This window comes from Peromyscus eremicus, chromosome 6 (assembly GCF_949786415.1).
Source record: "Peromyscus eremicus chromosome 6, PerEre_H2_v1, whole genome shotgun sequence".
Lineage (NCBI taxonomy): Eukaryota > Metazoa > Chordata > Mammalia > Rodentia > Cricetidae > Peromyscus > Peromyscus eremicus.
In genome coordinates, this window is record NC_081421.1 from 124,939,218 (window position 1) to 124,952,168 (window position 12,951).

A 12,951-nucleotide genomic window follows, 5' to 3' on the forward strand; every position below is an offset into this window, starting at 1 on the left:
ATTTTAATAACACAGTTTACTTAATCCAATATAAACTAAACATCATCATTTCAACATGTGGTCAATAAAGCACTACTGAAGAGATTTTTAAACTGTTCTTTGAACATTAAATCTTTACAATTTGGGACTTAAAATATTTTTTAAATTTCTTTCTAAACTATTTACACATTTATACAATGTATTATGATCATAATCCCTCATCTCCCATCTTCAACACTTCCTAGACTTCTACAACATATCCTCCAAAACACACACACACACACCCCTCACTGAATCAAATTAGTGCTGTCTATATGTCATACATAGTTGTGAAGCCATCCACTTAAGCATGAGCAACCTACTAATGACCACACCCTCAAAGAAAAGCAGTTCTTCCTCCCCCAGCAGCCATCACCTGTCAAGAGCTCCTCAGCTAGTGGTAGAGCCTTGTAAACCCTCCTCCTATCCACGATGGAATACTGACTTGGTCTTGTATGGGTTTGAGGCAGGCAACCACAGCTGCTGTGAACTCATGAGCACAATGGCAATGTCATGTCATTTCACAACTTCCCTCATCTTCTGGTTCTTATATTCTTTCTAACTCCTCTGGACTATTCCCTGTAGACTCTACTTCTCATGTTGAACATTCAGCTGAATGCCACTTCACCCTCAAAGGAACCAAAACAAAATTTATATTCCCTGTCTGAGTTCCACTTTACAAGTGATTCTACTTGCTAATGCCCTGTTTTAACAGCATCAACTATTCAGCCTTCTTTAAATCTAGTAAGAGACCAGAATGATAAAGCATTATAGGTTCTAGAGTGTGATGCTTAGCTTTAATTGGTAACTTGATACAACCTAAAATCACCTGGGAATAGAATATCAATGAACGATTGTCTACCTGTGGTTGGCCTGTGGGCATGTTTTTGGGGACTGTCTCAGTTACTCAACCCACTGTGGGTAGCATCATTCCCTAGGTAGCCTATAAAGATGATGTAAGTACAGAGAACTTGAGCTGAACAAAAATGAGCAAGTGAGCATGTGTGCACCCACTCCTTCTCTGGCTCCTTCTCCTTCTTCTTCCTCCCAGATTTCTCCTTCTATATCTTCTCTCTGCTTGCCAGCCCCACCTATCCTTTCTCCTGCCTTGCTATAGGCCATTCAGTTCTTTATTAGACCATCAGGTGTTTTAGACAGGCACAGTAAACACAGCTTCACAGAATTAAATAAGTGCAACATAAACAACATTAACACACCTTAAAATAACATTCTACAACGGGTTCCTGGTTTACCTCCCTGAATTACGTCCATCAGCGACACTTGCACATGACTGCTAGATTGCTTTTGGGGGTTGCTAAGGTTGAGTCACAAAGCCTTTTACATGATAGGCAGGTGCTCTACCACTGAGCTGTATGTTCTAGACTGCTTTTTTAATTTTTTAAAATTTATTCTTCTCTCATACAGTACATCCTGACCCAGCTTCCCCTTCTCCACCCCCCTCAGTCTCCCCTACCCCCTTGCCCCCCAGAACCACTGCTCCTCCATTTTCTTTCAGAAAAGAGCAGGCTTCCCAGGGATATCAACTGAACACAGCATAACAAAATGCAATAAGATGAGGCACAAACCCTCATATCAAGGCTGGAAGAGGCAGCCCAGTCAGAGGAAAAAGGTCTCAAAAGCATGCAAGAGTAAGAGATACCCCTTCTCCCACTGGTAGGAGTCCCACAAACACCCAAGTTAACCATCCACAGCATACATGCAGAGGACCTAATACAGATCCATACAGTCTCTGTGATTGCCACTTCAGTCTCTGTGAGCCCCTATGAGCCCTGCTTAGTTGATTCTGTGGACCATGTTCTCCTGGTGTCCTCGACCCCTTTGGCTCTTACAATTCTTCCCTCCACCTTTTACAGGGTTCCCCAAGCTCTGCCTAATGTTTGGCTGTGGGTCTTTGCATCTCCTCCCATCAGCTGCTGGAGGAAGCCTCTCTAATGTCGACTGGGCTAGGCACCAATCTTTGAGTGTAGCAGAGTATCATTAGGAATCATTTCATTGATTTTCTTTTGTCAGTTGTGTTTGGTTCTACCCTAGTTATCTGAGTCATCCAGCTTCTAGTTCCTGGTAGTGTCAGGCTTGAGCTCTCTCTCATGGCTTGGGCCTCAAATTAGACCAGTCACTGGTTGGCTGTTCCCACAAGCTCTAAGTCACCATTGCCCCAGCATATCTTGCAAGTAGGACTGGTGTGAGTCAAAGGTTTTGTGGCTGGGTTGGTGGTGTCTTAGTCCCTCCACTGGGAGTTTTGCCTGGCTACTCTGGAGGTGGCTGGTTCAGGATCTTTATCCTCCATTATTAGGAGTCCTTGCCAGGGTCACTCTCATAGGTTCCAGGAAGTTTCCTCTGTACTAGGTTTCCACATTGCCCCTTATATGCTCCCCGATTCCACTCATATCTCCCTGTACTCTCCCCCTCTGTCCCTCCATCTCCCACCTGATCCCTCATGTTCCCATCTCCACATACTCCCAGTCCACTTGCAAAAATCTATTCTATTTCCCCTTCCCAGGGAGACCATGCATTTCCCCCCATCCAGCCTTCCTTGTTACTTAGCCTCTCTGAGTCTGTAGACTGCAGCATGGTTATCCTTAACTTAACAGCTAATATCCTCTTATGAGTGAGTACACACCATGTTTGTCTTTCTTGGTCTGGGTTACCTCACTCAGCATGATTTTTTTCTAGTTCCATACATTTGCCTTTGATTTTCACAATGCTATTTTTTTAACATCTGAGTAATACTCTATTGTGTAAATGTACCCCATTTTCTTTAGCCATTCTTGGTTAAGGGACATCTCAGTTGTTTCTAGTTTCTGGCTATTATGAATAAAGCCACTATGAACATAGTTGAGCATGTGTCCTTGTGATAGGATGGAGCACCCTTTGGGTATATACCCAAGAGTGGTATAGCTGGGTCTTGAGGTAGATTGATTCCCAGTTTTCTAAGGAACTGTCATAAGTGATTTCCACAGTGGCTGTACAAGTTTGCACTCCCACCAGTGATGTGGAAGTGTTCCCCTTGCTTCACATTCTTGCCAGCATGAGCAGTTACTTGTGTTATTGATCTTAATCATTTTGACAGGTGTAAGATGAAATCTCAAAGCAGTTTTAATTTGCATTTCCCTGATGGATAAGGATGTTGAACATTTCTTTAAGTGTTTCTCAGCTGTTTGAGATTCCTCTGTTGAGAATTCTTTGTGTATTCCTGTACCCCATTTTTAATGGGATTGTTTGGTTTGTTGATGTCTAGTTTCTCGGATTCCTTATATGTTTTGGATGTTAGTCCTCTACTGGATGTGGAGTTGGTGAAAACCATTTCCCATTCTGTAGACTGCAGTTTTGTCCTACTGACAGTGTCCTTTGCCTTATAGAAGCTTTTCAGTTTCACGATGCCCCATTTACTGATTGTTGATCTTAGTGCCTGCACCATCAGTGTTCTGTTTAGGAAGTTGTCTCCTCTGCCTATGTGTTCAAGGCTATTTCCTACTTTCTCTTCTGTCAGGTTCAGTGTGTCTAGTTTAACGTTGAGGGCTTTGATCCACTTGGACTTCAGTTTTGTGCAGCATGATAAGTATGGATCTATTTACATTCTTATACTTGCTGGCATCCAGTTAAACCAGCATCGTTTTTTTGAAGATGCTTTCTTTTTTTATTGTGTGTTTCTGGCTTCTTTATAAAAAAAAAATCAGGTATCCATAGGTGTGTGGATTTATGGGTTTCTGTTTTATGCCAATACCATGTAATTTTTATTACTATAGCTTTGTAGTACAGCTTGAAATCAGGGATGGTGACACCTCCAATAGTTCTTTTATTATATAAGATTGTTTTAGCTATCCTGGATTCTTTGTTTTTCCATATGAGGTTGAATATTGTCCTTTCAAGGCTAGACTGCTCTTTTATAGCATGATTTCTCTTGTCTCATTACTTTGTTCAAAGTCCTTCTCTGATTCCCTGTGGTCTATAAATTAAGAAATAGATTCCAACCCTTTTTTTCTCTGTTCTGGTTCCACACTACCTATTCAGCTTCATTCTATGGTCCTCCTATCCCATTATCCATCACTCTCGTGGCCCAGCTTTTGTACCACTCTTGCAAAAATGCTCTTCATTCCCACCTCCGTGACTCCATCCATCACTACAAGTTTTGTCTTTGCTTATCCATTTAAAAGTCTGGTGGCTCTATAAGCCTTCCTTGCTGATACTCCCACTGACTATGGCATTTCATTTCCCAGGACTCACAGCACTGTCCTTGTGTGCATGGCTCTAATAACCATACTTTTCCTGTAATAAAGTTCTGTACTTTCTCCTTGTGTTGAAGACAGAACGTGATTCCTCCACCTTCTCTTCCTTGTAGTGCCTCTGTCACACAAAGTACACAAGAGGCAGTCACTGAGTTGCAATAAATATGACTGAATTCTGGTTTCAAAATGTTCCTCTTTTGCCTCTCCTTTTGTTCCAGCTTTTACACACACACACACACACACACACACACACACACACACACACACGCACAATCTCACTTCCTGACTGCTGTGGTCCTTGCTGGAAGTTACTCCCTCAGAGCTCCCGTTACAGTTAAGGGTGTCACCACACCTTAGTACGCTTCTGTTCACAAACACCTCAGGCTTGGTAGTTTCTGTCTACAGAGTTAGTTTATTCCACACAGTTTTAGAGACCTTGGAGTCTAAAATCAAGGCACTGGCAGGTTTGGTGTCTGGAGACAGTGGCTGTCTGATTACAAGATGGAGCTCTTTTGGTTGTGTCTTCCCATAGTAGAAGGTGACAACATGGAGACCATGGTATCCTGACTTGCCAGAAGAGAGAGCTTTGCAAAGGCTAGGTCGTTCTTTGCATCTGCTGCTTGAGGACATTGCTGCCATCCAGTCCTCTGAATGCCTTATTGCTTAGTCACATTTCATCAGGGCTCACTAACCCCTCCCACCATCCAGGGAGCTTTTAATTTTCAAGAACAGGGGCTGAGGAAAACGGGACTGCTGGCTTTGGGACCCACTTCTTGGTACTGTCACTTCAAGGGTTACCAACAGAAATGAGAGGTGCAATGAGCATTCAGACCATAGCACCACATGACTTAGTGTTCCATCAATTATCTTGTATGGCATACTTCTTGTTCAAGTATGAGTAAATACGGCCTTGCTGAATGCATCAGTGTGTAGACTCTGCTCTCTGGGATGGAGCCTGACCATGCCTTACACACTTCCTGTACCTCCTCAGGTCCTGCGGTGTAAAGCATCGCAGGTGCTTTACACATATTTATAAGCTGCTTGTTTCCTGGATTTCCACTGCAAATCTATCCCTTTGCTGCTCTGTCCTGAGTGTACCAAGTTCTCTGGAGTGGTTTCCCACTTTGTGAAGGTGGGGTGAAGTGGCTGACGCTCAGATGTCTTCTTTCTAATCCTTTTAAGATCATGTCTTTGATTCAGAACCAATTTTGTGATAGAACCAAGTATCTAGAGGAAGAGGTTGGAGCACTTGCAGGGAGGAACCCGGGGGCCTGGGGTTTGCAGCTGTAGCCTTTTGCCAGGGATGATTTTACAGAAAAAGGCCATTGCACACAGATTTCATGTGCGCAAAGACAGGAGCACTGTACAGCACCGTGGGGTGACGGTGCCCGTCAGCAGGTCGTTAAAGCAATGTGTGATATGCAGCCGATAGGGCAGAGGCCAATGAGGGTTGTGATGAGACTTCTCAAGTGGAGGCCAAATGACTGGTTTCTGAAAAGAAAGAAGAGCTGGGGTAAGTCACATCTCAAATTAGGATGTACCCCTTACAGGTCCTCAGCCACACGGCAATGGCAGAGGTCAGACTGGCCCAGCAGCTTTGAAGCGCCGAGCGTTGCTCTCAGACACATCTTCAGAGTCGGCGCTCTCTGACGGAGGGTATTTTCACAGTTTACAGGAATATGACCCTTCTGGTCTTGCTTCTAGTTGGAGAGGGGACAAGAGCTTGGCAAGTGTGACCAGGGCACCCCTGTTATTTCACTGGACAAAAGAAGGACTTAGCATTGCACAAAGCCGTAGGCCAGCTAAGAACAAGCTCTTTCTTCGATAACATTTTATATTAATTTATTTGCCTCTTCATTGGCTTATAAGATCTTAAAAAGATCTTTTTTATTTTTTAATGCAGGTGATTCAAGAAGCTATCCAGATTTCCAGGGACCTACTGCCAACAGGTAAACAGCTCCTTTCTAGTGAATGCATGTTTTTAAACAAACACTAAAAGTTGATTTTGGGTACATCATTTTATAGCTCATGGAGAATTTTATCTATTATCAGGGACAAATACCTCACTTCTGCCTGAATGTAATCTTATTTACTTAGGGAAAGTACAGAGAATAAATCTCTCCTGGAATCATGAACACTGTTCGTTCAGCAAATGATCTGCCTTTAGTTACTAGACCAAGAGTTTGTGTTCACCAAAAGAAAACCTGAGAAATGCTTTCTGCACCTTATCCACCCTGTGGAGATGCAGACTCATTCAGGTGGTTCTGCCTGGTGTCTGTGAACTCTGTGACTCACTGTGGCCAATGCAGAGTTGCTATGCCAACCTCTTCCATGCCAGGCATTTGTGCCACTCAGCTTCCAGAAACAGGGCACTTCCCAGAGACCATTGTTCTCCAATGCATTGTGGGTCTTTAGGGCATAAGTGTGCTCCAGGGAAATAACCATATCTTTGCTGGTGCTCCCCTCCCCCAACATTACATAACATTTCAATTTCAGCCAATAATTTAGCCCCCTTATCATTTATCCTCTCCTCTGTTCTCAGGCTTACAGCTAACCAGAAACAGGGCTGTGGGGGACAGCTATAGGGAGGTTATGCTGCTGTAGCTGATTTCTGCTTGGCTTTGACTTTGATTTTTGGCAGTCGCATGTCATAATAATCCATGGTGTGAAATAATGATCAGCACGCTCATTTACACTTGCCAGTCATTGGGATGTGTGCCAGCCTTTCCTGCAATTTCCCTCAAATCTCCCAGCTTTAAGCAGCTTATTCTAATTCGCCAAAATGTCAGGCCATTCGTTCAGGTTCCTCATTCACAGGTCCACTTTCTTAGGATGGGTCTGGGACCTCTGTCATTCTCTCTGTGGTAACACTGTGCACTCACTCTGTTGCCCAGAGTGCAGATAGCCTTGCTCAGCATGGTATTTACATTTCATAGTAACTAATTGGTGAAGACTGAATGTAGCCTGTTGGCCCCAAGGGATCACCAAATATCTTTGAGCTTCAACAGGAATAATAATTATAGTAAACCAACTGTCACATTTAGACAGAGGAATGTGAGTTTGAAGTGTTCCTCTTCTAGCCATAGAGAAGGCAGCTGAGGTAGGCCTGGTTGGTTTTATGGAGATAAATTGAGGTCTCTCCAATTTCATTTTCCATCATGTGGCCACATAAGGACATGCAGGTTAATAGTGAACAAAGTGTGTGACAGTAGCCACACAAAAGCATAGTGGATTGTGTGTCCAACAGTAATGTATCCCCGCAGTGTTCCTACCTGGTGGCATCACAGAGACCACAATGTCCTCATCTCCAGCACATCACTTACACGCACTGGTGAGTTGTGTTGGATTACAGGTTTCCACAGTATTCGTCACATCGTCACAGTAGCATGCTGTACAGGTTTGTGGCTAAGGAACAGTAGGTGAGGCCATACATTCATATGTGCCACAGCCTATGGGTGTAGTGTAGCCATTTATAAAAGCTAGGTTTATGTAAATATACCAACAATATTCTCACTATGCCAAAAGAGCTTAATGACCCATTTCTTAGAAAGACCCCTATGTTATTAGACATGTGACTAGGGACCCTGAGAGATAGAAAAGTGGGCCGGGGCACTTGCCACAGAGCCTAACGATGTGAGTTCCATCCCCAGGGCTGGATCAGTGGAAGAGGGAATGGTGGGAGGAGAGAAATGACTTACACAAGTCGTCCTCTGACCTGCACACACACACACACACACACACACACACACACACACACACACACACGTAAACTCTAAACACCTATGAAAATCACTGAGGAAAAAATTGTAATCTGGGGGGGGGGATGGAGTGGGGATGTTCCAGACACCACAAAGGCTTCAGAGGTGCAGTCTTCCTGTGGACACAGCTCCCCACACTTCAGCTAAGGAAGGAAGGCATCCTGCACAGGAGCAAGCTGCCAGAGACTCAGTAGGTCCTCTGAAGGCAGCAGGACTTTATCTGACCCTTACTGAGGAAGTAATGAGGGCTTTGGTCTTCTGCAACTCCAGCTAGTGCTCTTAATCACTGAGCATCTCTCAGCTCTCTGACTAAGCTCTAAAAGTCAGGGCTCAGAGAAAAATAAAAACCCTAGCTCAGGCCTAGAAGATGAGCACGTTGACCTTGTTCAGGTCTAGGAGGTGAGCACACTCACCCTTACCAAATTCTGAGGAATTCTGCATTCTGTTACTAAGAGAACTTCTCAAATTAGCCTCATCACAGTTCTGTTCCCCTGGTTCATTCATGTCTCAGGTTTGCATCTTATCATAATAATGGGTGTGTTTCTTGTCCCTGTAAAAGGGACTCAAATACCAAAAGGCAGAGTTCATCCCTGTACACAGAAAAGGTCACAATGTCATTTATAGCATGCCTTTCAACAAGTCTTTTGTAAAGTCACAATATACAAAAAATGGAGGAGGTAAAAATAAGTAGTCCTGAATGGCTGGTTACTCAATGTCTTAGTTTGGGCTTCTATTGCTGTGAAGAGACACCATGACCATGGAAATCCTTATGAAGGAAAAATATTTAATTTGGTCAGCTTACATTTTCAGAAGTTTAGTCCATTTATCATCGTGGTGTGACATGGTGGTGTGCAAGCAGACATGGAGCTGAAGAAGGAGCTGAGTGTCCTACATCTTGCAGGCAACAGGAAGTCAATTGCAACACTGGTTGGTATCTTAGGCATATATGAGACCTCAAAGCCTGTCTCCACCAGTGGCACAGTTCCTCCAACAAGGCCACACCTCCTGATAGTGCCACTCCTATGAGCTTATGGGGGGCCACTTACATTAAAACTGCACAGTCAGCATGACTGAATTGATCAATCTTGAATCTTGAATCTTTTCCACAGTGGATACTCCTCGCTGCAGTTAGTGGAGTTGATGGGGCTCTGGAAGCAGAGGAGTGCATACTTAGTGTTTGCAGGAATATAAGTAGTGGGATTCTAGAAAGCTTCCTAGTAGATGACACCTGTCAGCTGGTGCTTGACATGCCAAGAAGAGTTGACAGCGAGGTCCCAAGTGCAGAGGCTTGAGAACACCTATCCTGGAGACAGTGGTGTGTGGACAGGATATGGCGTGCCGTGTGTGAGTGGTGGGTTGTGTATCAGGGCTGAGGAGAAGGCTGGAGAGTTAGATGATATCACAGTTTGCTGCTTTATTCTGCACTGATGAAATTGACAGCTCTCCAGAGGAACAGAACCAATAGAATGCATATGTATTTTATTTATTTTTTTCTATTATATGCATATATTATTTTATTATTTATTTATTTATTTTTGGCATTTAAGTTGTTTTAATAACATAATGCTTTTCTTTTTGAATGCCAAATGTCATTTATTGAAGGAGGGAGGAAGTCTTAAATACAGGCTTACAGCACAATGGAAGAACCCTGGAGGGCAGAAGTTCACTACCGATGTTTTACAATCTTGCATCTAAGCTGTTAACACCCAATATGCAGGATACACAGACACGGAACTTCCCTTAAGCATTCAGGAGGGTGGAACTCAGCAGGGAATTAGCATAGGGAGGATATCAAGGTCAAGGTCAGCAAGCGAGGAAACAGTTACCCAAAATGGGGGCCAGGGCCCTACAGGTCCCCCCCTTTTACTAAAAAATGAGCTTCTGACTTAGGGTGCATGGGATGTCAGCAGGTCACCTTACCTGTCATGGAGACACCTACCCAGGCCACACAGGTGCTCTGTTTTAGGTTGGTGAGCGCCCCCCCCCCCAGGTATTACCCGTCTCTGAATACTCATTATCATATAGGCCCAATCGTGTGTGAGCTGCAGAGTTAACTGCTGCCAAAGATCTCAAAGTGGCACTGGGCTTGCAATCTGTGTGTTCAACACAGAAAAGACCAACAGAAGTCCTAACCCACCCATAGCCAGGAGGCTAAAGGCAATTGAACCATTCCCTTCCTTAACGAGCCTTACTGCAAATTGGAATCCTTGTAAGATGGTATCCCAAAAGCAAATGGAACTTGAGTTTATAAATTTATAATTTTCAAAGCCAATTGAAATGTATGTAACTATTGAATTATATTTATCATGCCCAATAGAATGAAAGATTAACTAACTGTGGTAGCTACTTTTGCTGCCAGGGTCTCCTCTGTGCTAGCTGTAGTAAGCAATTATGAAATGGTAATCCCAGAAACAGTAGCAGTGGTGGCCGCCACTGCTATAACAGCAACAACAGCAGCAGCGATGTCAAATTCTCTTCTGGAGCGTGTGGACATCCACTGGCATGGATACAACTCCAGGAACACGTACCGCCAAGGCACATTTTTCTTGATCCCAGAACGACTTAAGCTGGCAGCTCTGCAAAAGAACAACTAAGAACCATAAAGAAAAAACAGGCAGCTCATAAGGAACAGAACTAATGGTCTCATAATGGCTACATTCAGGTTCACAAAGTTTAAAGTATCTTCAAATTGAAGAAATTAACAGTTCTCCAGATGAACAGAACCAATAGAATGCACATGTATTTTAAAGTGGGGTTTAGATTGGCTTACATGTGTGACAGGGTAGTTTAACAGTGGCTGTGTGCATGGTGGAGAGACTGAGAACCCAGTAGCAGCCCAGCTGGCAAAGCTGGATGCCTCACCAGCCCCAGTCTGACACCAATGGGCTAGAAGTTTCCTGGAGAGTCATGGCTGTGCCGTCCACCTCGGAAGGCAGAAGAGATGGGAGTCTGATGGCAGATGGAGGCGGCAGCATTAACAGAGGCAGGGAGGCTACAGGCACTCCTGTGACAATGAGTGAAAGTAGGCAGGCACTGTCCCTTCGCTAAACCTTTCTGTACCTGGACCACTTGTAGGAAAGTACCACCGACTCAGAGACAGGGTCTTCCACCCTCAGCCCAACCTTCCTGGGAAAGCCGTACAGACGCCTCCCAAAGTATGCTTCTTAGTTGATCCTGTTGACAGTCAAGATTAAACCACCAAGTAGGTTTTCATATTGGCAGTCAAGCCACCACAGCATCTGCCTTGCTGCTAATGGGAGCACAGGTGTGTTAGTGACTTGTGTTATTTCTGAGACTAAGACCCTGATGATAGAAACCAAGGGACGGAGGGTTTTGCCAGCTTACTGTCCCTTCTAGAAAGGACGTCAGGGTGGCAAGAGCCTGGCCTCCAATTAGGAAGCAGAGCAGTGAACACCTGTGCTCATCTGGGTTTCCACTTTTTCCTCAGTCTAGGGCCACAGCCATAATGACAGTGCCCATGTGTGGGTGAGTGTCCTCACCACAGTTAATGTAATGTATGTAATCCCTTAAAGACGTGCCCAGAGCTTTGTTCCCATAGTGATCTAAATCCAAACAAGTTGACGGCAAAAATTAACCATCACAAGCCTCCTAGATATGACCTGAGGCTCTTGTGCTGGTGTTTGTCCTGTTGGGTGTTTGTGTTCAGAATGCTTCAGTGGACTGGACTGCAGTGTGGTGGGGTGAATATCACCTGGAGGTGTGAGCTGCAGTGATGGCCCCTAGGAGACAGGGATCATGTGACAAGGAGAATTGGAACTTGAGGTGGGGATTCTTGAAGGGCAGGGAAAGATGTGAAGGAGTTTGTACTTCATCTAAGAAACATCAAAGAGACCCAGAGAGTGAGGTGTGTGAAGGAAGTGGCTATGTTGTAGTTATTGCAAGGACTTATTGAGGTGCAGAAGAGGTGGGGATGTGAGAAGATAAAAAATATAGAGGTGCCAAAATCCACATGGTAAAAACTCTGTGTCTAGAGGAAAGGGGCTAAACTTTAAAATGACAAGCACTGGGCAGGAGAGATGGCTCAGCCTTAAAGCCTTGCAGTACAATCAGGACGCATGTCAGAGAGTTGGCATTTCAGTTCACCATCATAATCCTCGTGCTCGGAGCAAAGACAGACGGGGGCTTGAGGGCCAGCCAGTCTCACTGACTTGGTGAGTTTCACATTCAGTGAGGGAGCTGTCTCAAAAACTAAGGTGGAGAGAGCACTGAGAAATACCTGCAGTATCGACCTGTGACCTACACACACACACACACACACACACACACACACACACACACACACACATACACACATACACACACACACATACACACACACACACACACACACACACACACACACACACACACACGGCAAATGCCAGATTACTTTGAATCCAGGTTGCTACACAGTTAAGCATACTTCTTAAGTGTGCTCTTTCTCTTTTCTCTGCTCACACTTCCTCACACTCATCTTGAGAGTGTCCCTGTTGACTTCTTCCTTGCCGAGCTTGGTGAACAATGCCTCTGTCACACAATCTTGCAGCAGCAGCAGATGTGGTGACCTCTCTCTGTTCCAGAGAACCCTCTTGTCCTGGGCTTCCTTGACATCACAGTCCAGGCAGCTTCAGTCTCTCGAGGCATCCCCTTTCTGGCCCTTGGTTGTTCTCCACATGTCTGTGAGGCACAGGACTGGGCCTTCCCCCTTCCTGTCTTCCTCCCCTCCCTCCTTTCTTCCCTTGTCCCCCCTCCCATTTCTGCTAGAAAGATTCCACACCTGTGTCCTGCTCACCTTGGTGGTTTCACCTCATTAGTTCTCTGCTGAATTGCTTTTCTCCTGACAGACGGGTCATTCCTTGTCACCCGGCTTTGAACCTAATAGCAATTTTCCCAGGAGCCCTTTGTGACAACCCCACTTTCCATCCACT

The 12,951-nt window shown here is 44.6% G+C and overlaps 1 protein-coding gene across 2 annotated transcripts in view; it reads left to right on the top strand.

Moving 5' to 3' along the window:
- Slc44a5 (solute carrier family 44 member 5) overlaps positions 1-12,951 on the top strand; it is a 305,530-nt gene that overhangs the window by 198,283 nt on the left and 94,296 nt on the right. For both annotated transcript variants that reach the window (XM_059266488.1, XM_059266489.1), the window contains one exon: positions 6,169-6,214. In XM_059266488.1, coding sequence (XP_059122471.1) covers positions 6,169-6,214 — 46 coding nt within the window. The remainder of the gene's footprint in view (positions 1-6,168; positions 6,215-12,951) is intronic.